The sequence below is a fragment of the Chlamydotis macqueenii genome, chromosome 7, assembly GCF_036417535.1.
Source record: "Chlamydotis macqueenii isolate bChlMac1 chromosome 7, bChlMac1.mat, whole genome shotgun sequence".
Taxonomy (NCBI): domain Eukaryota; kingdom Metazoa; phylum Chordata; class Aves; order Otidiformes; family Otididae; genus Chlamydotis; species Chlamydotis macqueenii.
In genome coordinates, this window is record NC_141562.1 from 19,062,240 (window position 1) to 19,088,824 (window position 26,585).

At 44.3% G+C, this 26,585-nt stretch overlaps 1 protein-coding gene across 6 annotated transcripts in view; it reads left to right on the top strand.

Moving 5' to 3' along the window:
- SEC31B (SEC31 homolog B, COPII component) overlaps positions 1-26,585 on the top strand; it is a 55,874-nt gene that overhangs the window by 5,588 nt on the left and 23,701 nt on the right. For 2 of the 6 annotated variants that reach the window (XM_086751735.1, XM_086751736.1), the window contains exons 3-25: positions 458-581; positions 1,398-1,593; positions 2,738-2,833; positions 3,933-4,073; positions 4,575-4,717; positions 4,968-5,067; positions 7,146-7,307; positions 9,249-9,401; positions 10,128-10,358; positions 10,934-11,008; positions 11,613-11,696; positions 12,650-12,758; positions 13,162-13,340; positions 14,013-14,139; positions 15,263-15,408; positions 16,670-16,843; positions 17,505-17,693; positions 18,385-18,598; positions 18,987-19,313; positions 20,391-20,429; positions 23,323-23,378; positions 24,619-24,765; positions 25,185-25,301. In XM_086751735.1, coding sequence (XP_086607861.1) covers positions 458-581; positions 1,398-1,593; positions 2,738-2,833; positions 3,933-4,073; positions 4,575-4,717; positions 4,968-5,067; positions 7,146-7,307; positions 9,249-9,401; positions 10,128-10,358; positions 10,934-11,008; positions 11,613-11,696; positions 12,650-12,758; positions 13,162-13,340; positions 14,013-14,139; positions 15,263-15,408; positions 16,670-16,843; positions 17,505-17,693; positions 18,385-18,598; positions 18,987-19,313; positions 20,391-20,429; positions 23,323-23,378; positions 24,619-24,765; positions 25,185-25,301 — 3,329 coding nt within the window. Of the gene's footprint in view, positions 1-457; positions 582-1,397; positions 1,594-2,737; positions 2,834-3,932; positions 4,074-4,574; positions 4,718-4,967; positions 5,068-7,145; positions 7,308-9,248; positions 9,402-10,127; positions 10,359-10,933; positions 11,009-11,612; positions 11,697-12,649; positions 12,759-13,161; positions 13,341-14,012; positions 14,140-15,262; positions 15,409-16,669; positions 16,844-17,504; positions 17,694-18,384; positions 18,599-18,986; positions 19,314-20,390; positions 20,496-21,864; positions 21,913-22,894; positions 23,015-23,322; positions 23,379-24,618; positions 24,766-25,184; positions 25,302-26,585 lie in introns of those variants that run through there. The other 4 variants (XM_086751739.1, XM_086751734.1, XM_086751738.1 and 1 more) reach the window with 4 other exon arrangements.

Here is a 26,585-nt window from a genome sequence, read left to right on the forward strand (position 1 = left end):
AAAAGTGACGAAAGTTGAGCTGTTGTGTTAAAAGCAACCTTGCAATTTTTGAGGTAGATAGTCTATTTTCCATTTCTCTAATAAAACTAGAGTTTTGATTGGACCAAGGGTCTTGGCTTCAGTCTACTTTAGATCAGAAACTGCAGAGTTTCATAACTTGTACTGCTTTTTAGTAGTCTCATGGGCACTTACTATGCCATAGGCAGTTACAAAGCATCCCTGTGGTAACTGGGTGACTATTTGCTTGGCAGTGGCTTGTTAGGTAATGTTAAATAAACTTTTAGCTTTTCTTCTGTAAGCTAGGGAGAAGGACGTGTTCAGACATGTTCTCTCTTTGAATGGGCATACCACCAAGACTGTGTTGACTAGAAGAATAGGTTTCCAGGGCCATGCTCTTTTTCTGTCTTGTGCTCTTGAAAAAAGTACCCACTTGTGTTGCCCTTGTTCTTTCTGCTAGGATCATCTGCCCAGCAACTGGATGCATCCTTCAGTACAAATGCCACCTTGGAAATATTTGAGGTTGACTTCAGGGATCCCTCCCTGGACATGAAGCAGAAAGGAACACTTCCTGCCTCAAACAGGTACTAGAGACTCATACTGACGTATCAATCAGTGGAACTGAAAAGGGCTTTTTTGGTACAAGAAAGGAGAGGAGGAAATTGTGTTTTGGGGGTATAAAGTGATCTTTTGGGTCAGTTGACCTCTGTCTTCAAAAATTTAATGTTTTTCTTGATATAAATCACGTTGGATGTAAAAGTAGAGCAGCTGGACCATTGGAGAAATCTGAAAGGACTTACGGAATGACTCTACTGTCTAACTACTATGTATCCTGTGAATTTGCTGGGGCTAATGATTTGCAGTAAAGAGACTAGAGGCAAAGTGAAACTTATCTTCCAACTTTTTGAGACAAGGTAATTTCTAAGGCTCCCCAGTGTGGGTGACATTTGCACTCAGTATAAAATGTAGACTTGATTTCTAACTAGCAGACTTTAAAGGGAGTAAATGTATTTTTCAGGTGACAGCTCTGGAAAGGAAGGTGCATAGTCCTGTAATCTAATTTTCTATATAGTGTAGGATTTCACCCACCAAATCATACATCAGGTCTTAAACGTTTTAAACACACAAAGAAACAAACAAAAACCACAACCACAAAAAAATAAGAGAGAGACAAGCTCTTCCTTTGTGAGTCCCCTTTAAAAGTCTTTGGAAGGAAGCTTATTTCATTTTTTGTGTGCAAGAGCCACAGTCCTCATAAAAGGGAAATAGATATTTAAGGTGCAGATTGATCGTTATGTTTGATAGGTCAGAACATGGATGTGTTTTTTGGTAATGTAGAGGGTGTCTTGACTTCCACCAAATATTGTGGGCTATGCGAGCTTTATTTTCTTCTTTTTTAGATTTCATAAGCTGATCTGGGGTAACTTTGGAAATGGGTCTCCAGAGTCCTCCGGTGTGATCATTGGTGGAGGGGATAACGGTGTACTGACAATGTACAGTGTGCACCGGATCTTGACTTCAAAGAGTGAGCCTGTAATTGGGCAGACAGAGAAGCATTCAGGTCCCGTACGAACTCTTGACTTCAACCCTTTCCAGGTATGCAACATTAAGCTACTTAAAACCAAAGGAAAGTTTACCTGCATCTTTAAAAAAAAAAAATCCTTGTATATTTTTCTCTGTATAGAGATGTATAAACTGAAGGAACAGTTTTTAGCTTGAAAGAGGCGTCGTAGTTGTGACACAAGGCTAGTTTGGGACTCGGGTTCTTTTCACAGCTTTGCCACTGAATTCCTCCATGATCTTGATCAAGTCTCTTACCTCTCCGTAAAAATATGTCTTAGAATCATAGGATGGTTTGGGTTGGAAGGGACCTTTAAAGGCCATCTAGTCCAACCCCCCTGCAAGGAGCAGGGACATCTCCAACCAGATCAGGTTGCTCAGAGCTCTGTCCAATCTAGCCTTGAATGTTTCTGGGGATGGGGCATTTACAATCTCACTGGGGAATCTGTTCCAGTGTTCTACCACCCTCATTGTAAAACATTTTTTCCTAATATCTAATCATCTAATCTGAATCTACCTCCCTCTGTTTTAAAATCATTGCCCCTCGTCCTTTGGCAGCAGGCCCTACGGAAGAGTTTCTCCCCGAGAAACTATTGTGATTTAGGTGAGATGTAATTTTATGAGTCTTGTAATACTGTTACACCATTACCCATTTGAAATCAGAACTTCTTTTTTATCTGTTCAGTTGGTGTCTAGTTCAGTGGGGCTCTGGTCATACTTGAAGGGACTGCAACGTAAACAAGTAGTGAACAGAATGCAAGTTCTCATTGTAGCACAAAGGCAAATTGAAAGTTGTCTGCAGACCTTTGAGGGAAGCCTGCCTCATCTCAAAAGAAATGTCCTTGGTGCCAGGATGCAGGGCAAAAGCTCAGCTGGCCAGAGACAGTGGCTTCCAGGTCTGTGGTAGAGTTTCATGATGAGTAACAGCAGCCACCTGCACGTGTGGCTTGCTAGACAAATTCTAAACAGGTCTGTGCTGTGGCACAGCTGAAGGCAAGGAGGCCAGAGATGTGCTTGGTTTATAATCCAGTTGGTATCTTTCTGCTTACCAGTGGCTGTGAAATGCAGCTGTCATCTGACTTTGGAAGATTTTGGGGTTTTGGCTTATGTTTATTTTTAAGAAATCCATCTTCTTTCCCTGTGAGCAGAAAACTCAGCCGAGCTTCTCTTTTTTCTACAGAGTAACCTCTTGGCTTCTGGAGCCAATGATTCTGAAATTTTCATCTGGGACTTGAATAACTTTAATGTGCCTATGACTCCAGGTGCTAAATCACAGGTAAACGAGTTTTCATCTGGGCAATACCCCTGTAGTTTTAAATCTCAGTAGGCAAGGCAAAAAGATGTGAGTGTGTGGAGTCATCCTGGTCCAGTCAGTCTGTGAAGTGGGAATAATCTTGATGTCTGTCAGGAGAAAGATGAATCAGGAGTGATGGATTAGCTTCATTCTAGGGAGGTGGAAAGAATGTTGTAAAGGGAAGGGAGGTAGGCTGACAAGCTCTGGAAGGATACACTTTGCATGGATGGGTAAGATCTTTGTGAATCTGAATCAAGTAACTGGCCAGTTTATCTATGCTCCAGCTGGAGCATGTGTGATGAATTAAGAAAGCTTATTGGACCTTCTCTGAGGAATGAATTTATTTCAGGCTTCAGCTGAAGCTTTTCATATCTCAAGAAAGTAATATGCCTAGCAGAGACAGTGAGCCATTTAATGCATTTGGCTGTTACACCCAGATCAGTTTTCCTGAGTTTGAAGAGGAAGAAGCTTCTGATCTTCTGATGCTGATTATGTTATTCAGGGCAATCAACACATGACAGTGGAAAAATTGTAGTAAACTTGCCTAAAAGCAGGCCAGATTTTTCCTCCAGTAAACCTCCCATTTGTTTCTGTGCCGATCTCCTGCATTGCAGTAGATCCAGTAATGGCAATTAGCCTTGAATGCTTCATAATTTTCCATCTTGCTGCACTTCTGAAATGTTGCACAAGGTCATCTTTCCATTTAAGTTCATCCTAGGAGTCAGGGTAGAAGCATCTATGTTCTCCCAGCTGCAGTTCTCTGTACTGATTTATAACACATTTGGGCAATGCAGAATCCAGCACTTGCTCTCAGAATGCAAAGGTGCTTTTCCAGGTGACACTCCCTCATAGAATTTGACTGTCCACTCTGCTCTCTGAATGAAGGACTTTCCATGCTCCCTCTGGTCAGTGCTGCTGATATTTCCAGTTAGTTGATCAGTGACTGAAGAGAGGAATATATATATATAGATATATATGTATATATGTAATCAAATCCCTTAGTTAAGCTAGTGACAGAATCTGTGATTAGTGTTCGCTCAACATGGGGATAATGGATTTGTGCCCTTTCCTATCTTTACAGCCTCATGAAGACATCAGTGTGGTGTCCTGGAATCGGCAGGTGCAGCATATCCTGTCTTCTGCTCACCCTAGTGGCAAGGCTGTGGTTTGGGACCTCAGAAAGAATGAGCCTATCATCAAAGTCAGTGACCACAGCAACAGGGTGAGTGGAGGAAAGACTATGATTATAACTAGTGTACAACATATGCCACATGTGACTGCAAAGTAGTGGCACAGGCTGTTGGGGTCAACTCTTTTTATTGTGGGAGCTGTTTGGGCTGGTTCTCTTGGAGCTGTGACATCAAAGCGCCTCTCATTCCCTAATGAAATGGAGAAACAAGACCCCTAGCTGTTCCTAAAATTAAGGCACCCTTGCATTCAGTTTCTATGTTCACAGCTCATTTATGAGAAGCCTCCTGTGTTTTCATCCCAACTGTCTTCCCAGGTCAAGTTTGAACTAGTCCTTCAACTTCTGTATGGTTAGTGGGTTTTTTACTGTGTAGAGAAGGTAGAAATACTTGCTTCCCACAGCAAGACATTGCTAGACTTGCTTTATTTCAGACATTCTAGACCAGTTAAGTACAGAATGACATGGCTCTGGGCCATTTGTGCTGTTGCCAGGCTGCTTTGCTAAATTTTCAGCCTCCGCTATTTTTGTCCCTAGATGCATTGCTCAGGAATGGCATGGCATCCAGAAGTTGCAACCCAGCTAGTACTCTCCTCTGAGGATGACCGCTTGCCAGTCATCCAAATATGGGACTTACGTTTTGCTACATCTCCTTTGAGCCAGCTGGAAGGGCACACGAGGTGAGGGCCTGCTTGTTGTGTTGCCTTTTCAAGGATCTCCATCTTTCAAAGGCAGACATCTGGGAAACTGGACTTAAGAGAATTATATGTTTTGCTAGGCCTGCTTTGTTTCACAGATGAATCTTGTTGAGGGTAGAGATGAGAACTGGCATTTCTGACCTTAAGTGCTGGTGCATGCTGCTTTCTTGGTGACAGGGTGGGAGGGTGGATTAGGTATGAAGTATACTGATTTCTTTCTGACCTATTTTAGGGGAGTTCTCTCTGTCTCTTGGTGCCAGGCTGACCCTGAACTGCTGTTGAGTAGTGCCAAGGACAACCGGATCTTGTGCTGGAACCCAAGTGTGGGGGAGGTACATAACTACAGCTATAAATGCACATGGTCTGCTTTATAGAGTGCTGTGTTATGCTGTGTGTGTGTCTCTTATCTGTATCACTGTGTGGTGCCAGTGTAATTTCCTCCTTCTGCACTCTTCCTGCCTGCAGTGAATGAGGGTGTTGTCCATATCCAGACTGAAAACAACACAGACAGAGATTTTCTCTGATATATGTGTGTCCAGAGAGCATAGAGAGAAGAAAGCTTTAACTAAAACTTGGTTTCAGCTAATTATGATTATTCTTGCTTTGTTCACACATGTAGTATTCTCTGTGTCAATTTGTTTCTTCTTCCTTCTCCTAGAGTAGTAAGTTTTTTTGGAGGGAAACTTGAGGGAGAATGAGGAACATTTGTTAGGATCATTGAGAGGGAACAATGTGATTAAATAAGCATGTAAACCTTATTCATGGAACAGTGGTTTCACATGTATGTGCTTATCTAGTGATGTTATCTCAAAACTACCCTCTTTGAAATATTTAGGTATCACCTGAATTAAAACAAGACTGTGTAAAGAAAATTTTCTGCACGCCTACTCATTCAATGCTGAATCTCTGGATAAAAATGAATTTTGAACTTTGAACAAAATTCATGTGGTTGAGCTTGATGATAGCATGGAAAAAGTACTCACACAATACTAAACAAAGTCCAGCTGGAAGCCCCAGGCTGGATTAATTTCATTGGGGCAATTTCACTTAGCTGACCACCTTTGCCTTGGAGACATGGAAAAAAAAATAATCAATTTTCATAAAATGCATGAAATGCTGCTGTTGTGATTTCATGCTCACTCTGTACAGATGTCTAATGGTTAGAAGAGAATCAGACTCTGAAGCGTTCCTGATGTCTAATTTTTACAAATGTCTTTTCATAGGATCATATAATGGTTTGAGTTGAAAGGGACTTTAAAGATCATCTAGTTCCAACCCCCTTGCCCTCTGTATGGGCACTGTTTTCACTGTGTTTTAGTGCAAAAATTTTTTTAAAAACAAGTCTTAGTACAGCTGGCTCATCTTTATGTGTGCTGCTGTAGATTTGCAGAGTCCAAATTCAAGTTAGGCATTTATGCACAGACTATTGTTAGGGGGCTGTTCTTTACTTGGTACCAATGAACAAAAAAATTTCAGGGGATACAAAAATTGGGAAGGTTTTCAGTAGTAAAGACAGTACAGTTATACAGAACGACTGATCTGGTAAGTTTAGGGAAAGGGTTGGCTTATTTGGTTTCTGGGGATATTTGGGGGTGGAGTTTTTTTGTTGTGTGGGTTTCGGGTTTTGTTTTTAATTTAGCAATCTAGATTTTAATATAAGCAAATACAAGGTTTTATACCTGGGAACAGAAAACGCAGATCATGCTCCTACAGAGGAGGAAGCTGTGATTTCTGTGCTTTGATCCTGTGAAGCATAAAGGAAGTATCTTCATTTTGCAAACTCGAGGTTCAAAGTCAAGGTTGTGTTAGTGACTTGCCCAATATCAGGCAGGAAGTTTGTGACTGCACCATGAATTGAACTTTGGCTTTTTGGGTGCTGGACCAGAAACTTGTTGGCTGTAATATCCTTCATAGTTCATCTGCAGCTATTACAATCCTCTTTTATTGTTCTACTTTTTTTTTCTGTAGGCTTTTATTTTCCTTGTCAAATTTGTTATTCTGGATTATTCTTTCTGTTTACATGTTCTTGCTCGTGACACCACCTTGCCTTTCGGCTTCTGGTTTCCCTGTGTTGTTTTCTGGTATGTCTCCCTTGGTTAACAGCAGCTGCAACAATACTGTAGCACTCTGATACAGCTGTACTTAGAAAGCAGAGCAAAACTGACTTGTTGCTTTTGCATTTTGTTTTACAGTCAGAATCCTATTGTATAGCAGCTTTCTGTGGCTTTCTGCTGTTTGGGTGCAATGCACTCTAACTCAGTTGCAGATGTGTCCTTCAAGAAGCAAAAATAAGAGCCGTGTATACAATGTTGATATGTAAATAAAGTGTGACACTTGCTGTGGGCAAGTTATTTGGGGAGAGCAGGGGACTATTCATGTTGTGTTTCTGTCTTCTCTCTTTCTGTGATAGGTGATTTATGAGTTGCCCATTCGGAGTCAGTGGTGCTTTGATGTCCAGTGGTGTCCTAGGAATCCTTCAGTCTTCTCTGCTGCCACTTTTGATGGATGGATCAACATTTATTCTGTTATGGGTGGGAACTTAGAAGCTCAGCAGAAGACGCAGGCTGACAAGGTAAAGTCCTGTGAACGTGTTACGGCTTGACAGAGTGGCACTCACCCGACTTCTGAGAGCGTTAGAGCACACACGTATAACAGTGTGATTTTTTTAAGCGATGCAGTCTGTCCCACCACCAGGACGTATAGCTGTATGGTGTGGGAACCAGAAGCTACCTGTGTGGGGACTTAATATCCACCAAGTGCCAAAGGGGCTACATTGCCTCTTGACAAAGATGTCTCAGTATTTCTGATAAAGTTCCTCAAAGTGTGTAAAGAGAACCAAGATCAAATGTAGTTTTGATGTTATATATATTTTGTAATTATTACTACTACACTAAAAATAAAGCAGCACACCTGTTCGAGCAACAAGCTTGTCTTGTCATTAGGTTAAAATTAAATACATTGATACTAATTAATACAGTATGTTATTCTTTATTAGTTCTGAAGAGAATTTTTAAAAGTAGCTTATAAGCCACTATTAGCAATTTTCCTCAAGTCAATTGACTGTAACTTGGAGCATGTTAATGTTTGGACAGTGAAACCCATTACTTAGCTGATGAATAGATGGGCAAACTCTGAACAGATTAAATGTCAGTACTGTCTAAAATTTTAGTTTTAATCTGTTGTCTAGTCTTTTAATTCCCTCCCTCTCTCCCAGCCAAAAAAATGCGTTATAATACAGGTTTTAAGAGAATAAGTATGAGCTGGCTTAAGTGTTATTTAGATAGTCGTTTACAGCGGACTGAGTTCAGTTTCATACGATTTGCAAGAGAGAGAAAATACTTTATCAAGCAACAACTGTAGGAGATTAAGGATTTATTTAACCTGTGGAGAATTTTCTTTCTGTGCCTTCTTCATGTGCATGCACCACACTTCCACTGTTCAAAATTGGAGAAGAGTAAGGTAGAATAACTTCTAGATAAATAGAATAACAAGTAAGAACACAAATTGGAGGAGCTAATAACAATTATGAAGGCAGGGACCAAGAGATCTCTTTCCTCTGGATTCCATGGTATCAGGACAGAAACTCTGTTGAAGACCTGGTGGTTAGTGTTACTAGTACCATGGTAGTGTGTATGTGTTTTTTGAAGGTTTAGGATAAATGATCTGTTAGGTATAAGCTGTTCATCCAGGAACTGGTCTTTCTTTGGAATTGGTTTCCCCTCAAGAAAGATTTGAAAGACAAAACATGTAGGTCCTGCCTGTGATTCTTTGTTTGACAACCTTGGCTTGATCGGCCTTATGTTGCTTCCTTTCAGGTATGCTGTATCAGCTGTATTTTGGTGCTATGCCCTGTGATCCAGTCAGACTTGAACAGGGTTATCTTTAGCAAACAACAAATCTGTGCTAACAATGTTAAAAATTAAGAATGCTTGTGAACAGCATTGTATGTATGCACACTGACTTCCTAAATGTCAGGAATCCAGATCAGGGGCCACTTTTGACACTCTCTTGTCTAGGCAGAAAGTCTGGAGAGATTATTTCACCAGCCTCAGCTGTAAAATCTTGAGACAGTCTTTAAAACTAACCCATTTGAAAGACCCCAGCAGCAGAAAGGGAATCAGTATTCCTTTGTGAATACATCAAGAAATGAGTTGGACAACTTATGGCGATATGTTGTCACTGTCTTGCATAAAACAAGTGATTTTGTAACTCCTGTGTTTATGAGCTGGGTGCTAGGGCAGCACTGTTTGTTAGGGAATTTGCATCTTGCTAAGGAAAAATTACTTGAAAAATCTCTCAAGGTGAAGCTTTCTTGAGAAATACTTCACGTAACTGTTTGGAAATACCCTTTCTCTTACATAGGGGCTTGGTGGTGTTCCAGGAAGAGGTGCTATAATAGCCTCTTTCCTCATCTGCGAGTAAAGTAACTAGTTACGAAGCAATAGGTTTTTGTGCTTACTCCGTACAGAAAGGAATGTAATTATATCTTATTCCTTTCTCTACCTAATTCTAGATTTCTTCCTCCTTCAACAACCTGGATCCCTTTGGCACAGGACAGATCCTGCCTCCTCTGCAGGTGCCAGAGCAAGTAGCTCAGACCACCTTGATTCCACCATTAAAAAAACCACCCAAGTGGATTCGCAGACCTGTCGGGGTTTCATTTGCAGTAAGTGAATGGAGCATCCTTAGCTTAAAATGCAATATATGTGCCATCTTGTGACACAACCCTTTTCTTTTGCTAGAGAGACCTCCATCTTCCTGTTGCTAGTTGTTTTAATGCCTGTTTAAGGTGCAGTGTGGTGTCCCAGGGAGCGAAGGTCTTTTCCTCAATGTTCAGATATATTTCCAACAAGACAGAGTCGTGTAGCAGAGAGTGGGAGGTTATAAGTAGGAGCTAACAAAGCTAAGGAAGACTCATAAAAACTGTCCTTGTAGGCTGTGACATGCATTTCCATTCTCCTTTGTCTTTCTCCTTCCTATCCAGGTATTTCATTTTCTTCACCTATTTGCTTAGGAATCAAAAGGCTGAATTGTTCTTTTAGCCTGTGGCCTGACTTGTTTTCTGTCTAGTGCCTGCTGTTTGCATGTTAGTTTTTATTGTTGCAGCCTACCTCTCCATGTCAGAAAAGAACAACCGGTTCCAAATGGTACTTTTTCCTCTGTGCCTCTCTGGCATTTGCAATTGGCTAGGCTTGATAGCACATATACAAGTGTCGTGGGGATTGCAATGTGAACTCCCTCAATGTCCCTGCCATCCATACAGATTAAACTATTTGGGTTCCTTGTGATCACAGCTGGAGCCTCAGTCCGCCTTGCTAAACAGAGAGCTATGTGAGTTGCTTTTACCTTCATTTATAAGAATATTTACTGTCTCTTCCTCTGTCTTTCTCAGTTTGGAGGAAAACTGATTACCTTTGGTCTTAACAAAGTTCCTGGACAGCAAATGCAGCAGACTTACCCACACCAGGTGTTCATCAGTCAAGTCACTACTGAAACTGAATTCCTGCTCCGATCCAGAGAACTGCAGATGGCCTTGCAGTCGGGGAACCTGCTTGATTACTGCCAGAGCAAGGTCCAGACAGCCAAGTTGCCGTTTGATGAGAACCTTTGGAACTTCTTGAAGGTAGGATGGCTGTGGTGAAACACAGAGGTTAGTTCTTTTATGGTCCTTACAGAATGTTAATCATGCATTAAAGCATTCAAATAACACCTATCGATTAGGCTGTGTGCAGCCTGTGGGAATCTCTAGGACTGTCTGAAATGTCTGCCCAGGGAGCTTCTGTAACGATTAGTTAACAGTTTTTGTGAAGCCAGCTAGGAGTTCAGGCAACCACCTTGTCTCAGTTTCATCCAGACTCAAATCAGTCCATTGTCTGTATGCAAAGATTAGCTTGGCAATTCCTAGACCATCCAGGGAATTGATGACCAAGTACACTAGGTGTGCATACACTTGATACGCAGTTGTACCTCAATTATAACTGTATGAGAACTTTGAATTTCACCCTTTTATCGTGATTATAATTTAAATTTCATAGATGTCCCCACAGTAGTCGTTAGGTGGACTTGTCATAGTTGAGTTCCTTATCTATAAACTGAGGTCTAAACTTTGCTGCTGCCAGAAGTAGCCAGCCGTTCGCAGTGTGTAGGTATGTAGGATTTTACATATTTTCTTGTCTTTTTAATATCCTTTGGACTCAGGTAAATCTGGAGCAGGAGTCCAGGACTAAACTCCTCAAGCTGCTGGGCTACAGTAAAGAGGATCTGCAAAAAAAGGTAAGAGGTCTTTCCAATAGAGAGAAACCTTTAGAGGATTAAAGCTGTTGCAGGAGAGTTCTAGGTCCCTACTAGAAATGAGTGAGCAATCTCATAGTACACAAAAGACCAAACTATGAAGTTTCAGCTGAGAGACACCTCAGATATCCCCCATTAAAAAGCAAGCGTGGGCACTTCTAAGAGTGTAACTGTAGTTGTACTGGATCAAACCAAAGAGCTCTTGAGCCCAGTTATCTTGCTTCCAGTTGTTGGTGCTCTGAGAAGTGTATAACAGTGCAATTGTGAGAGCTTCATCTAGCATCCAGGTCCCTGCATCTTAGGGGTTCCTCAGCAAGGAAGGAGGTGACAAATGAAGACAGTCTGGCATAGCACTGATAGAGCTGCAAGGGAGGGAACTCTTGCAGCAGCATGGACAATGCTCTGAAAAGGATAAATAACCTCTGTTAGGCAACCAGCCAGGAATAGGGAGAGGTGGAACTTTTCAAATAGGTGAAAGATCTGGGGGAATTGTGTTTGGGGCTTCCCAGTCACTTGATGGCTTTGCTGCCCAGGTGTTTAACTTTGATAGGGGCTTCACTCTGTGCATGTCTGTCTACTTTTCTAGATCACCTCATGTTTGAGTAATGGGATCCCAGATAAACAGCCCCTTCCTAAGGCAGATGAGATAAAGGCTACAGAATCAGATCAGGTATGTCCTGTACATCTTGCCAGCCTGGGAGAGGGCAGAATGAACAGGAAGGTTTAATTCCAACCACAAGTTGTTGGGCTCGATGCAGGCATTGCAGAGGGCAGTTCGCAGGCCTGTCAGACCCTCGCAGGGTCAGCCTAAATGATCGTAGCAATTCCTTCTGGCTTTAAAACAAATCAGCGAATTATGAAGACGAACTCCTGGCTCTTAACACTGCAAGAAGGCTTGCTTCACCTGTGCTGATTTCTTCAGTGATAGAATTAGCCTCACGCCAGCTTAACTTCATGCTACAGTTCTGGATTTCCTCTGTGAAGCTTCTGCTGTGGTATTTCTTTTGCATTTCTTTCCTTTTCATCTCTATCCTTTGGAATGTATTCTCACGTGGTTTTGGGATGTCCGTCTTCAGATGCCTTCCAAGGCCTGATTCACCGCGCATTGTAAATTTTGCTCCTCTGAGGTATCTAAAACTGCTCTCCTCACACTAGTAATCTTCTTCACAAACCTTAAACACTGTCTGAGATATTCTAGGGGTAGCAATTGTGTCTTGCATTTCAGCAGAGCACCAGGCATGGCTATGGTCCTACCTGTTAGCTACAGTTGTCACTTGTTGGGCTTGTCCCTGTTCCTGTCCAAAATTGTTCAACTTGTTCAAGAGCTAGCAGTTGAGCTGATGAATGCTGGCCAAGAATACTGTTGGCATTGCATGTCTTATACTGTTAATCTCTTAAGTGTTGTCAATAGCAGCACTGCTCTTGTTGCTGCCCTGGTGAAACTGTGGAGGTTGATAGAGCACTGACAGGAGGCATGATGGATTTCCAAGTTGAAATCAGATCTATATGAGCATGTTCAACCAAATGGAGAGCAGCCCCATCCCACTCTGTAATCCTCTAAACTATTTGGGGCTGGTTCTAGGTGTTTAATGAATTAATTAACCTCTTGCACTCTTTGCACAGCTTTTAATAAATTCCAGTGATGATGTAGCTGCTGTTTCCTCCTCTTCAGCCTTTTTTGACAACCTCATCCCGCAGAATATGAGCACATTGGAGATTCCTGTCACAGAAGGTATGTTACATGAAGTGTGTTTCTGCCCTCTTAGGAAAAAGGGAGAGGAGGGAAAACCAGAAAATTAGAGAGACCAGGAAGAATCTAATCCCCTCTAGCAGATGGATATGTTTAAAATACCTGACCCTTCCCAGTGTCATGCAGCATATCTCAGCATTCTGCAGAGAAATACTCTTCCCACATGAGACCTATTGAAAATATAGGAGAATATTCTAGATGATGGAAGACTTGCCGTCAAGTCAGTGGATTGTTTTGAAGTGGAAAACCTGATTTGGGTTTCCAAATTTTCTTTTAGCTGTGCTTCCATATGTTACTGTTTTTTACTGCCTACTCTTTAAAACAAGCATCATCAATGCATCTGGATGATGCCCGTGTGGGTTGACTATGTTTCTCACTTCTATAGATACAGATGGACTCATCAGCCAAGCCCTTTTGTTGGGGAATTTTGAGGGTGCAGTGGAGCTGTGCATGCGAGCAGAGCGCTTTGCTGATGCCATCATCTTAGCTATAGCTGGGGGGGAGAACCTCCTAAAGGAGACCCAGAAACGCTACTTTGCCAAGCGGAAGACAAAACTCTCCCTGGTAAGTGACAGTTTTGTGTGCCCACTGAGCAGGGGGAGGTGTGCGGTATCTTGGCAGATGTTTGTCTGAATATATGCGGAAATGCTTTGGCAGGAAGTAGAATGTCAGCAGGATCTGTGCATCTCCTCTTGACTCAACGTTTACTCTGTCTTGGTAGTTTTATGTCGACTCCATGTTGCCCACCTAGAATGTCTGTGTTCTCTGTTCCTTTTTCTTTTTTAATCTAACGGTTTCTGGCTCAGCTCTCCATGCTTGTAACCTGTGAAGTATACTGCCCCTTTACAGCTCAGCTAGGAATGTCCTAGCTTACTAATTTGCAAATGGGGAAGTGTAGCAAGGATTAGGATATCCTAACGCTATATTCCCAGCCATTGATACTGGCTGCTCTGAAACAGGACATGTGTTAGATAGATCATTAGTCTTGCCTAGTGTGGCTGTTTCCATAATCTCTTAAGTGTTTTGTTGGGCTTTTTTGCTTTCTTCAGAGGCATCAAGTTCTAATTACTGTTAACATTGGGATGCTGAGACTGATGGACCTTAATGTACATTAAGTTAGTTGCTGCAATAGTGGGAATCGTGCCTGAAAGTGAGCTATTGCTGTTGGTGCGCTTGCTTAAGCAGTCAGCTTATCTTTGTATTCAGTGATTGACAGGCCTTCTGCTTCCCTTACAGCTGCTTTCCTCCATTGTGCAGCAGAACTGGCAAGATATTGTTTGCACGTGTGATCTGCAGAGCTGGAAGGAGGCTCTGGCCATCTTGTTAACATACTCAAAGCATGAGGACTATACTCAGCTCTGTGGTATGCAGCGTAGATTGTTTTGATACGATCTTCCTTAGGGGAGGGCACCTCTGGACTGCTTACAGAAAGAAGTGGATACAGTTGAGGAAAGAAAGCACTCCTTACTCGTAACAGCTACCTGGAACTTATTAAATAAATGTGGACTGTTGAGTTAGGAGAATGGTAGATGCACACTGTAGATGGGAATCATGCTGTAAAGTTATATATGCTGGTATTTCCTGTCACCTCTACCAATAACATGGATAAAACAGGATAGGCATGAGGCTGAGACACTGAGGGTGATATTTATTTTTTTATTCTGGAGAGAAAGGTATTGACAGTAAAAAGTCAGATGGCTTCACTCCATCTGAAGGAGGTTTACCCTTCCAGCACATTCCCCTCCCTTTAATCTCAGAAACAGGTGTTAATGAATGTTTGATGGCTTCAGTAGTTTCCTTAGTCCTGTTAATAGCCCAGCATGCTGAGCATCTGGTTCTGAGTGTCAGAGTTAGGGGGCAATCTAGTGACTGAAGAAAGTTACTCCTGTTCCTTACCTGGGAACTAGCTCCTGGCTGAGAGAGAACAGTTAAGTGCTGTTGGAGAAATGCCAGCACTTTATACAAGTAAGATGACACAACTTGAAGTGCAAGAAAACATGACATCTTTTACAGACCAAATTGTAGGGGTGGAAATTGGTGGTGGTCCTGGTGATAGTGAGATAGCTCCAGCTCACCTTTGTCTCCTAGCATTTGCTAAACATTGACAACTACCACATTACTAGCTGTACCTGGTATTGGATGCTACTGTTGCTTGGACATTCCCACACCTCTTTGGGGAAAAAAAGTACTGGATTTTTTCACTGAATTAATCTGTAATTTTTAAGGGTTTTTCTTTGTTTTATGTGTCTGGGCAGACATAGAAAAATTGACAGATATATAAAAAATTACTTTTCAACCAGGCTGGCTTTGGGATTCCTTAATGTTGCCCATTTATCTGTGTTATCCAAGAATTAGGTGCAGATCCAAAGCTGTCAACAGCTTTTCATGCCAAGCTTGAGTAGGATTGCTAAGAGATGAGCAGTGGGGTTAATGAGCTTTTCAAAAAGAGAGTGTGTTAAATGTTGGCTGTATTTCTTACTTTCTAGACATGCTGGGTGCTCGCCTAGAGTCAGAGGGAGATGCAGCCCTGTCCAATGATGCCTGCCTCTGCTATATCTCATCAGGCAATGTGGAGAGGTTGGTGGAATGCTGGGTAAAAAACCATGAGACTTCGTCACCCCTTGCCCTGCAGGTACAGGTGCTATAATGTTGGTTTGACTCCTCTTTAGGCCAATCTGGTAGCCCTGATCTGTTTGCATTGTCCCATCAAACAGAGTATCTCGCTTCCAGCAGACAGTGGAGACCTGTTTGTAGTCACCAAGGTATCTCCTTTCAGCCTGGATTACAGGCTTACATCTAAAGGAGACTCGCACTCTTAAATGTTGTGGGTTTGTGTGTTTAGAGAGTACTGGTCACATTGCACATAAATCCAGCCATGGACAGGAGTTACAGCCTCCTGGCCTGTCTTTGTGTACTGGTGTCATTTCTGAGCTTTGTTTTAGTCAGGGAAGTTTAGACTGTACCTGCTTTCTTACTGGTAGTTGCCTGGGAGTACATTTGCTGCTGTGCTTATAATGTCTAACTGTAATGCTACAATTATCTGGCTATGTCTTCAGAACAGCCTATGGGAAAATAAAATAAAGTCTAGACTGTATTATTCACATTGCAAGTAGAATGATCATGTATGGGAAGTCACAGCTTGCAGATGAATCAGGGCCTCTAAGTCAGTGATGTTGCCTACCTATTAGACTTAAAACAGTCCTGAGTAAGTTACTAACCCCTGTTGTGTCCACCAGTCACTAGAATGAGCTAGACAAGTCTTCCGTTCAGATATCTGTAGATAATGCCCTCTGCTACGGAGTTCCCTGGTTTTGCAACCCCGCTAGTGAGTAACAGCAACAAAAAGGCATCCTCAGCATTCCTGGTCATGTTTGGAACTGGCCTTCTCCTAGTTATCAGCCAGTGATGCATATATCATTCTACAGATATAAACATCACTTTGTTTTCTGGGAGCTGAAAGAGCTTTGAACAACTCAAAACCTTCTGGTCTGTTTGTCAGCCATAGTAGGTTTTTCCTTAGTGAATTTCTCCTGATATGATTTTAATCCTTCCTCTTCCAAGCTGACAGCTTGTAACTCCTAGCTAGAGTTACTGTAGCGACTTCGTAGTAAAAATACCACAGTTGATTGCAATGTCCTTGTGGCTTCTGACTTTCTTTTTTTGCTTTCCATAAAAGTAGCAGTGTCAGGGTTTGCTTTCCTCACAAAGTGCATCTGAGGAAACAGACATCAGTGGTAGTATCAGACGCAGAGTGGAGTAACTTCTGTTGACATTGGACCCAATGTCAGTTGAACGTGGGGAAAGCCATGTGGTATTGTCTCGGGGTGAAATGGACCCGTAAAACAAGTCGTGCTCTGAGTGGTCTATTTCTTCTCTCTCCCTGGGTTATTCAGGATCTTATAGAGAAGGTGATGGTGCTGGGCAGATCCATTGAGATGCTCCGAGGCACAGCAGGACCAGCGCCAGGCCCTGTCTTGGCAGAACGAATCACCCAATATGCCAGTCTGCTGGCATCACAAGGATGCTTGGCAGCCGCAATGAATTACCTACCCAGCAGCTCTAAAGAGGTGAGTGAGAAACAAGTTGTTGTGGGAAAGAGCAGTATATGGGGAGAAATGCTACTTTGTATGAGAGGGAGCTTAGATTTTGACATGCATCAGGACTTAAGGGTTCACCTTAATTATGGAGACTTGAGAGTAGTGGGGTGTGTTTGTTTTTTTTTTCTAGGACAGCTTTTGTCTTCATTTACTTTGTATTTGTAATGCCTTTGATTCAGGGAAAAGGAAGGGCGCTATAGAACTGTAAAATGGTTCCTGGAGAACAATGCTGAGAAGCAGCTCTCCAGGGAAGTTGCATCTATTCCTGAAACTAGCTGGTAGAGAAAGGGAATGGGGAGGTCACCTTGTAGTTTGAAACAAATCTGTCTGGTGTCCAAATATTGGTACTGTCCAAAGACTGGGGGAAGTATCGGTGAGACTTCATCTGCCTGGGAATGTGGCAGGTGATGTCCTAGATTGTTGCATACAGGTTTATTTTTGTTTGGTGGTTGTTTGGGTTTGTTTGTTTGTTTGGTTGATTGGTTTTTTTTTGCCCCGTCGGGGCTGTTGGGGAAATGGTTAATTTTGCAGGTTGATGCTTAGTGCTTTGGGTCAGGGTCTACTTTGAATGCGTCCCCAGCACCTTCCATCTGAGGCTCTCAGTGCACTTCTAAAGCATAGTTTCTTTCAGCTCCTGATTGAACAGCTCCGAGATCGACTTTTCCATGCTCAAGGAGATAATGTGGGTGATCAGCAGCCACCCCCTTTTCCCTATACTCGTGTCAACGTAGGTGTCACTAAACACACATCTCCAGCAGCCAGAGGTGGTTCTACTCCTGAAGTAGCAGCCCACAAAACAGGTCCCAGGCATCCAGAGAAGGTAGGCCTCAAACTCAGGTGTTCATGACTTGGGGAGAGGGAGGAAGGCTTACTGGGTGGTGGAAGTCATATGAAGTGATATGAGATGATGCATGGATTGAGGAAGTCATCAGTGATGTCCTTCACTGGAGCAAACACAAGCTCTGTGATAATCCAAAAGCAGGCTATCTGGCATCTTTTCCCAAAGCCCTGTCCCACATGCAGTCACTGGAGGAGACTGTTACAAGTGTGGTGATCCACTGAGATCTCACATAGTGAGGGAAAAGGGGGCTGTGGTTCACTCTCCTATGCCCATCTCACCCTCATATCTCAGTAAAATTAGTGTAGTATGGCTTAATATCAGTTCTTGCACAAGAAAACTGTTCAGGAAGTTTTACTTCTGGCCTCTATTGCTTCATTATTCTTCCTTCATTGTTTCCTCTGGTTGTGCTTCCAGGAAGTTACTGTATAGGAACTGGCTCCTGAGGACTAATCCTTGTGAGAGCCGGAGAATACTCTTTAAGAGTGTGGTGCCCAGCCTGTTGAGGAAGTTATGTGGTGGGAAAGGCCTTTGATCCAGTCCATCTAGGGCACTGACAGCAGCAGCAGCATCTCTTGCCTGAGAAGTGGCAGGGATAGAAAGTGCATCTGCTTCTGTGTGTATGCACATGGCTGTGTCGGCCATTTGCAAGTTCTTTGTTTTTTAATTGCAGCCCAACTATCAGTCATCATTTGCCCCTTCAGCACCTTCTCAGCCTTCAGTGCCTTCCCTCTTCACGCCTCAGCCAGCGCCAGCGATGGCTGTGATGCCTCACCATGTTGCCCCTCCCCAGGCCATCACGGGTCTACAAACAAGTGTGTACTCCAGAGGACCCCCATACCCACAGTACAACTTGGGCTTGGTTCCAGCAACTGTTTCAGCGCCAGGTAAGCACTGTCTGATAGTTGTGTCTGTTCTCCAGGTTTCTTAGACTAAAACCTTCAATGGATAGCTCTACTTTCTTCCTCACAGGCCTATTGTACTTGCAAAGAACAAGTTGGCTCTCTGAGAGGCTTCTCAGTGCTTCTGACGCATCTGGTTCTAGCAACTGTTGCTGCACGTCCACTGATGTTAAGCATATATAGGGGTGGAGAAGGCACAGCTAACTTTATGGCAGAATTTGATTGATGTAGCCCGGGTTATGGGTGATATGCCTGGCGTGGATATTCTAGGGTATGGCTTGGAGAAGGGCAGACTTACTAGCATGAAGGAGAGCATCAGGAGTAGTTTGCACATGAAACCAGTGATGCTGATACACTCTTTTCTCATTTGTAGCTGTGTCACAGCCTCAGCCATTTGGACCAGCGGGAGTCAGACCTGTTGGTCCTGCTCCCTTCCACAGCCAGCCTTCTCTGCCAGGACAGTCCATGCCCATGACATCTCCTGGTGTTCCACCACCTGGACCTGGTGTCTTCACTCCAGCCTCAGTCCCATCATCTCAGCTTCCTGCAGCTTGTCCTCTCCCTGCGGCAAGCCAGTCTCCTCTAGGTTTCTCTTCAGCGCCTTTCAACTGCCCCATGAACATGGGTTACCCTCAGGGAGGTCCTGGAGCTCCATCAGCTAAGCCCCTGCCAGCAGCCAGCATTCCTCCTCCTCCCACAGGTGAGTACTGCTTGTGTGACTTCTGTGTCCAGGACACTCTTGGATGAGGCTTGCACTACGTAATGGACTTGGACCTTCTGAGGTCTGGTCTGTTGCCATAAAGGCTGGATGTGGTGCAGAGGCTAACCTTACAGGCACATTGTGCTGAGTGCTGTGGTGGTGAAACACAGCAGTGATGATGGTTTCATTCAGCCTGTTCAGCTGCTCTGTCCCCCAGATTGTGGTACAAGGTGCTGTCTCATCAGGTCCCCAGTGCAGCCTGAATAGTCATCTACTCCAGAAACATCTGCTCTGACTGACATGGTGATGCTTCCCAGGGAATGCCTGGTGGAAGGCTTACTGATCTCACCCCTGCTAATGTAACTTACAGAAGAAGTGCATTTGAAGTGCTGGGAGAGCAGGATGCTGCTTCTCTGTCCGTGGGATACCCCTTGCTTTGCTTCAGGATAAAATTCCTCTTATCTGCTGTGCTCTAGTTTTCCCCGTTTTTTCCTGTTGCTGTAAAGTGCTTGCCTGGGAGTCACTTCTGGATTCCTCTGTGCAGTGCTCTAGGCCTCTAGGCCTTTCCTCTCTGTGTCTGTAGTTTGAATACAGCCCAGCCTGCAAGTGCTGTGAAGTCCTTGCTAGCATGATGAAGAAAAAAAGTGTTACTGAACCTAGTTCCCAGTGGATGAGTATTCCCTCTTTGTTTCCCACAACATCACCATATCTGGTGCTTGTTAATTCTTTGATTGCTGTCTCAGGGGACAGGTTTAGCCAGGATTTGGAGATCCCTAACACCAAGGCTGATAATCCTTTGATTTTTGACCAGATGCTTCTCCAAGCCATGCTATTCTGAGAATGAAGGAAATGAGGCTTTGAGGTTTGCCTCCACCCAGAATCCTTTGCTGAGCTGTGTGTAGCCAAGGATAGCAAATCCCACTATGCGAAGCCTGAGGGGACTACACACAGAGGCTCTAAGCTAAGGCTGGACAAATTCCTTCTGAAAAGCTGTCAGGGATAGTAGTCCAGGGACATTACATTACTACGTAAAAGCTGCTGGTGATGATGACTCTCCCACCCTGCCTTGATTTTCAGGTTTCTTCCCTTGGCTAGATCCCCATGTGGATCATGCAGGTAGTACCCAGAGAAGCCTGCAGACCTGTGGGGCCGGCAATGTTGCTGCTTCCAGTGAAATGTGGGGTGTGTGCGCACGTTTTACTGTGTGTGCATGCGTGCATGCTCATTGCTCTTTATTGTTTCCTTGCATGCCTGGGGAACTATACAGCTCGGGTAGTGGACATACTTGTCCTGAGGACTAGTAAGTGACAGCTGGGGATGTTGGAAGTGAAATTAAAGCACTGTGCTCTTACTGATGAGCTTGGGTACAGAAAGTAGGGGCTCCACCTTCTTCCTTCTCTACTTTCCTCCAGTCCTGGAAGAATGAGAGCATTCTTGGTCTCTGTGTCACTTCAGGCAGTTGCTGGGCCAGCAGGACAGAGAAGCAGCCCCTTTTCATTTCTTCGTCCTTTAGACAAGGAACAGGCCAGTGGTTCTAAGCAATCTCTTGCTTTCTTCCTATTGCACTTGCAGCCTTGTGCATGGCTTTAACTGCTTTTGTGCTTTCCCCAGGTGGTGTGGTAGAGGTGGGTCCCAGCATGAGCAGTGGTGGAGTAGAGCTCCCCAAGCAGAACTCGGGGGCTCTATTCCAAGGGGAACCAGAAAGCCCTTTTGGCTTTAGTTACAGGGCAAGGTTTGTCTTTGAATTTCAGCCCGTCTGCTGGGGAAAATTTGAACCGTAGAGCTTTTCTGACTCATGCCTTGTACCCATTTCTCTCCTTGGGATTCATTGATGATGGAGAGTAGGTATTTTCCAGTGTACGTTGTCAGTGAGATATGGCTCAAAGTCGCAGTGGGCTGTTTCTGCACAATGACTGCTGCTTGCACGAAAGATCATCTGCTAGGCACAAAAGATTATGTAGGGAGTCTCAGTTTTATTTAGGAAATCCGAGTACTTGGTAGCCCCTTATACCAGCAAGCAAGCCTTGCTGTGTGGAGTGGTACTCTAGAAAGGGAGTTGTTGCTTCTCAGCAGAGAAACAAAAGACCCTAATGTTCCCCTGTTAAAGGAAAGGTGATTCCATGGCAAAGATTTCAAGCACTTTCTCAGACTGAAGATGCCCTGCAGGAGTTCACTGCTGGGAAGTTCCTTGCCTTCTCCTGGCAGAATTTACCCCTTGTTTTAATGGCAGCGCAGACTGTTTTCCTTGAGAGTGCTTTCTTGCCTGCTATTATTGTTCTGGTTTTGATGGGTACTTTTCTTTAGCCTGGAAAGGGACTGTAAGATCACGTGATCTGACTGGCCAAACTTGTTTTGGAAATTCCTGAACATGATCTGAACAGCTCATGAACACATTCTTACTAGCACAAAGAAGAGAGATCTCCACTTGTAGAAATCCCACGCTCCTGAGGAGCATCAGGGACAGGGTGAAGGACAGCAACATGCTGGCTGATCTCGTTTCTGGGTGGGATAATCCCTGGCTCCAGCCTGTGATGATCTTGGTTTTTTTCAGGACAGCCATTGCTGCAGACTGCTGCCATGGGACTCTCCTTCAGTGTTGGTGAGAAATCCTCTTTCACAAGTAGCACAGGCAACATAGTCAGAATTTCATCCCAGCAAAATGCAACAGGGTCCTGTTGTCTCATGTCTGATGATTAAGTGCCTGGCTTAAAGACTCTAATTTAAATAGCTGTTTCCTGTGAGGATTCAAAGTGCTACTGTGTTGGAATAGTGCCAAGGACTGCTAGACCACAGGCTCAGTGGGGGCCAGCAAAGTTCTAGGGCACAGAATCTCCAAGCTAGAAGTAAGTGCCAACTTAATTAAACTGCTGATCCAAACTCATCAGAGAGTGAGTCTTGAAATAATGGAAAAAGGGAGGGCAAAAAGAGACTGCCAGAATTTTAATAATAAATGTAATTAAAGTAATGAAGCACCTGTTGCATCTTTCCCCTGTGATTTTTTTTTTTTTTAAAGCTCAGTTGAAGATCAGTGGCTCATTAAGCGTGGCACTGAGCTCCAGCAGTTCTGATATTGCCCCTTAGAACTATGCCACTTTCTCACAGATTTTTCCTGTCTCATGGTCTTGAGGTTATTAATACTGGGGTGACAAAAGAAGCACTAGGGTTTTGTCTAGAGATGCAGGTACCCTAACAGGACAGCAGCAGACAAGATAGTTGGAATTTGACCTTCACAGAATGAAGAGTGGTTGCAAGTCTTTTGATGTCATGTTATCTGATGGATTTTTAATTGCCTGGAGTGAGGTTAGAGGCTAGGTACCACAGAAGCATCTGTTGAGATACACCTCTGCTCCCAAGGCATTTACTGGTTAAGTCTATTCCCTTCTAGTTGGGAAGCCAGCAAATTTTGCTAAGCTTTGTTTCTGAACGTGATTTTGGAAGGAGAAAATTTCAACCCACCCCTAACTTTTCCCCCCTTTATTACAGCAACCTGCATTGCTTTGGACTGCCACCGTGAGGCAGTTCTCCGAGTGTTGGTGACAAGCTGTCTCTCACCCATAACATAGCTCTTGCTGTGGTCCTAGATTCTGTGTGAGGAACCCCAGGAACTCCCTGATGCACACACACATGCAGATCCTGACCAAGGTTCAGATCTGACTCTGAGGCTGACTCCTGCAGCCTGCGCAGAATGCGGAAAGCTTCAGGTAGTTGCGAAGAAGCTTTGTGTGGGAGTGGGTGTGTGCCAGCTCAGTCTCCTCGCACATCACCTCATGAAGCCTGTGCACGTACTTGGATGCTAAGAATGTAATTAAAAAAAAAAGGGAAACAAGAGCAGTTCCTGGGCCCGTGAGCTTGGCCTGAAATTCCTTGGTTGAAATGGTGCAGTGATAGGGGAATTGGAGCCACAGCCCTTTTGTTGAGGGAAGTTACAAACCCTGCAAGCAACCGCGAATTGTTGCTGTGGCCACTTTCTCGAAGTCTGACATTTGTGTCTTGTTCTTTCTCCTGGCAGCTCAGGAATCTTGGACTGATCCCTCTGCTGTACGAGGAGGCTTTCAAAAGAAAAGGGTAAGCTTTCAGCTGCAATATGTGTTGGTTGTCTTTTAGCCAGGGAGCTCCATGCAACAGATACGTTCCTATAAATGTTTCCTCTCACACTTAGCAGGTCTCGTTCCATGTTGGTCTGTCTACTTCTGCATTATGTGCATAGCTAGGACTGGAGTCTAAGTTATCTTGACCCTTTGCCATCCAAATTAATTCTCCAGGGTGGCTGTTTTGTAACATGGTTATAATCTGTGATGCTGCATCCTCTGTCAGTACTTCGTAGGCTGACTACAATCGCTTGTTGCTAGAAATATGGATTTAATCTTATACCCTTGCCCATACATCTTTTTTGATAGTGGCTGGGGAGGTCGTGCTCAGTTCACACCTGACACTTGGGGGCAGGCTTTCCTCTCAGCACAGTGAGACCTACAGGGATTTTTCCTCAGATGCTGGTACAACTAATAAGGCACTTCTGCTGAAAGAAGTTGGGACAGGTGTAGTTGTGAGCTGCCTGCCATTTTGGCCCTGCTGCTCTCTGCCTTGTAGTGATTGCACTGGAGGACCTGTGAGCTGAGCTCTTTTGCAACAAATGCTTTCAGTACCCCATTTCTGTCACTGCTGCCTGCTGGCAGGTGTGATGAGAAGATTCTTTGGCACCATTCCCACCCCCCACTCCTCTTCTTTAGCTTGGAACAGACTTCTCGCCCTTTTTCTGGCAGCATAGCTGGGAACCTGCTTCAGGCTGTGCTCACTACAACAGGATTAGCCTCTTGTTAAAGCTATCTCCTTTTGATCTAGTGCTGTCGGAGTGAATCGATCATGACTCTCTGGCTTAGCAGGGGCATGATGAAGTGTTTGCAAGAGGATTCTCCCCCCATGTCGTGGGATTTTCCCCAACACTTGCTCTGTTGGACATTTTACTGCTGCTAATCTCTACATTCAGGACTCGTGCCGTTGCAGAGCCAAGGCGGCTTTCTGAGGACCAGTGCTTTCAGGGGCAGCAGATCTGTTTGGCTGAACAGCTCCAGAGGAGTTTTCTTGCTGTCGCTTTAACTGTTTATCTAGGATGCAAGAGGAAGGGCCCCACACTCTGAGTCAGGGGGCTGAAAGAACAGGGATATGTTACACATCATCTTGAGAACTGGGTACTCTGCAAGTTAGAAGGGAAATTGAATTTGACTGCAGAGAGTGTAACCAACTCTCATTCCCTGGACTTGGTTTTCTTGATTTTTTTTTTTTTTCTTTTCTTTCCTTTTGCTGACAGTTGCCTGAGAAATTTACTCCTCCAGCCCCCATCACAGCTCCAGTAATGAGCCTGCCCGCTGAGCCCCAAGGAATTCATCCTCAGCTGCCCAGGTTGCAAGAATCTGGCCAGTCTCCCCCAGGAGCACCCAAGGAAGGCAGCCTGCAGGTACCCAGGGAAAGTGGGATGTTCCCCAGCCACCGGCTCCTTGTCAAGTAGAAAAACAACTCAGCTTTTGAGATTCATATTACTTGGCAGCTGCAGGGCTTATGTTGCTCCCTAGACCTTGTAAGACATCTCTGCCTAAGTGTTAGAGGAACTGCCAGGGTGGCAAATGACACCTGGGTACAGCTGGCAGAGAGGAAGGGAGGCCAGGCTGGCTGTCAGCCTGCTGGGAGTTGGGAATCCACAGAGGCCTGAAGCTATACCACAGTCTGAAGATGATAATCTAAATCTGTGCTTCCAAGTGTTCTCTGGATTTGTGAAGGGCTGAAATTGTTTCTGTTCGTAGTTGCAGGAGGGAAATCTGCCTGCTCCAGACTTTTATGCTCCTGTTGCATTAATTCAGCTGTTTCTATCTCTGTCAGTATCACCAGCTACCTGTGGAGAGGGTTGAGAGGAAGGAGGTGCCTCCTGAGCACCAGGCTCTGAAGACCGTATTTGAAGGGTTGGTGCAACGCTCCTCTGCTGTCGCCACTGATCCGGTAAGTCCTCCCTTCTCTGATCTTTGACCTTTTTGGCCTCATAGATGTTTGACTGGTGCCTCCTTCTTTTAGCTGGGAAAAGAGAGGAAGAGTCTTGTCCCTATAGCCAGGTTAATCTCCATCTGCCTCCTTCCCTTAGGCTGTAGGTTTGTCCATCTCTTGGGAACTGAGATGCATTCTCTAGCATTTATCCACCGCTTCTCATTGCCTCTCTGAAACAATGGTTCTGTCCTGCTGGCTCTCTTCTTTGAGGAAAGCAGAAGAAACAACCCAGCTAATGCAGCTTCCTTTTTCACTGGCTTGACCTGTAGGCAGTTTCTGCAGAGCTACTATTACCAGCTGTCATCAGAGCTTAGAGTTATCCTGGCTGGAAGAGAAAGCCAGACAATCTTTGCATCCGAGTCACTGTAATTTCTCCACACTGGTTCCTGGAAGGCTGTTGGCATACATGTCATGTTGCCTGAATGTATCGGGCCAGACTGTCTGGAAGCAGAAAAGCAGTGTTTGCAGCATCGTGTTAGGTTGCTAAGTCTTCCCAGAGCTTGGGGGCACCATAAAGCCTTCCAGAACACCTCTGCTTAGTGGGTGTTGGGATGAGCACTGGCCCAAACTGCTATCCCAGAGTCAGACAATTTGTGTGTACCAGCAGTTTCAGCATGTTTGCTCTGTGCTTTCTGAGAGTGCAGTGTAGCAATTTCTGGGAGATAACCTAAAAGTTCCCTCTGTGGGCAGAAAGGCCTGTTGGTTTGGGCTTAAGCACTCAGCTTAACAAAGAGGTTGAATAGCTGGGTTGATACAGCAGTCAGTGCATTGCGCCTGAGCTCCTAAGGCTGCCAGGCCTGTCCCAGCGTTGCCCAGAACCAGGCATTTCTATCTATGGTATAGATTTCCCTGTAAGTGGATTATCCAAGGTGTAGTCCCACTAAAGCTTCAGTGCTCAGACCCTTTCCTTGGTGGTTACCTAGAGTGGGAAGGATATTCCCTCTTTTCCTCAAGGAGACCAGGAAGAAGCTGTTGCTTAGGTCAGCCAGGGTAAGGCTGTCTGAATGCCCCACAGGTGAACTAGTGGATGTTTCTCAAGCTTTGGAAGTAGTCACTATGTTCTGTGGTCTGCAAGCACTCACAGAGAGGAAGAACATCTAGGCTGGGAGAAGGGAAAAGGGGCAAATCTAGCTTCCTGTCTTGGGGAAAGAACACATGCGTGTATATGTGCACAGTGAGGGCATGGCTGGTTTGTGTCACGGTCCCTGGCTGGCAGAGGCTGAGATGCAGTTGAATTGTAAG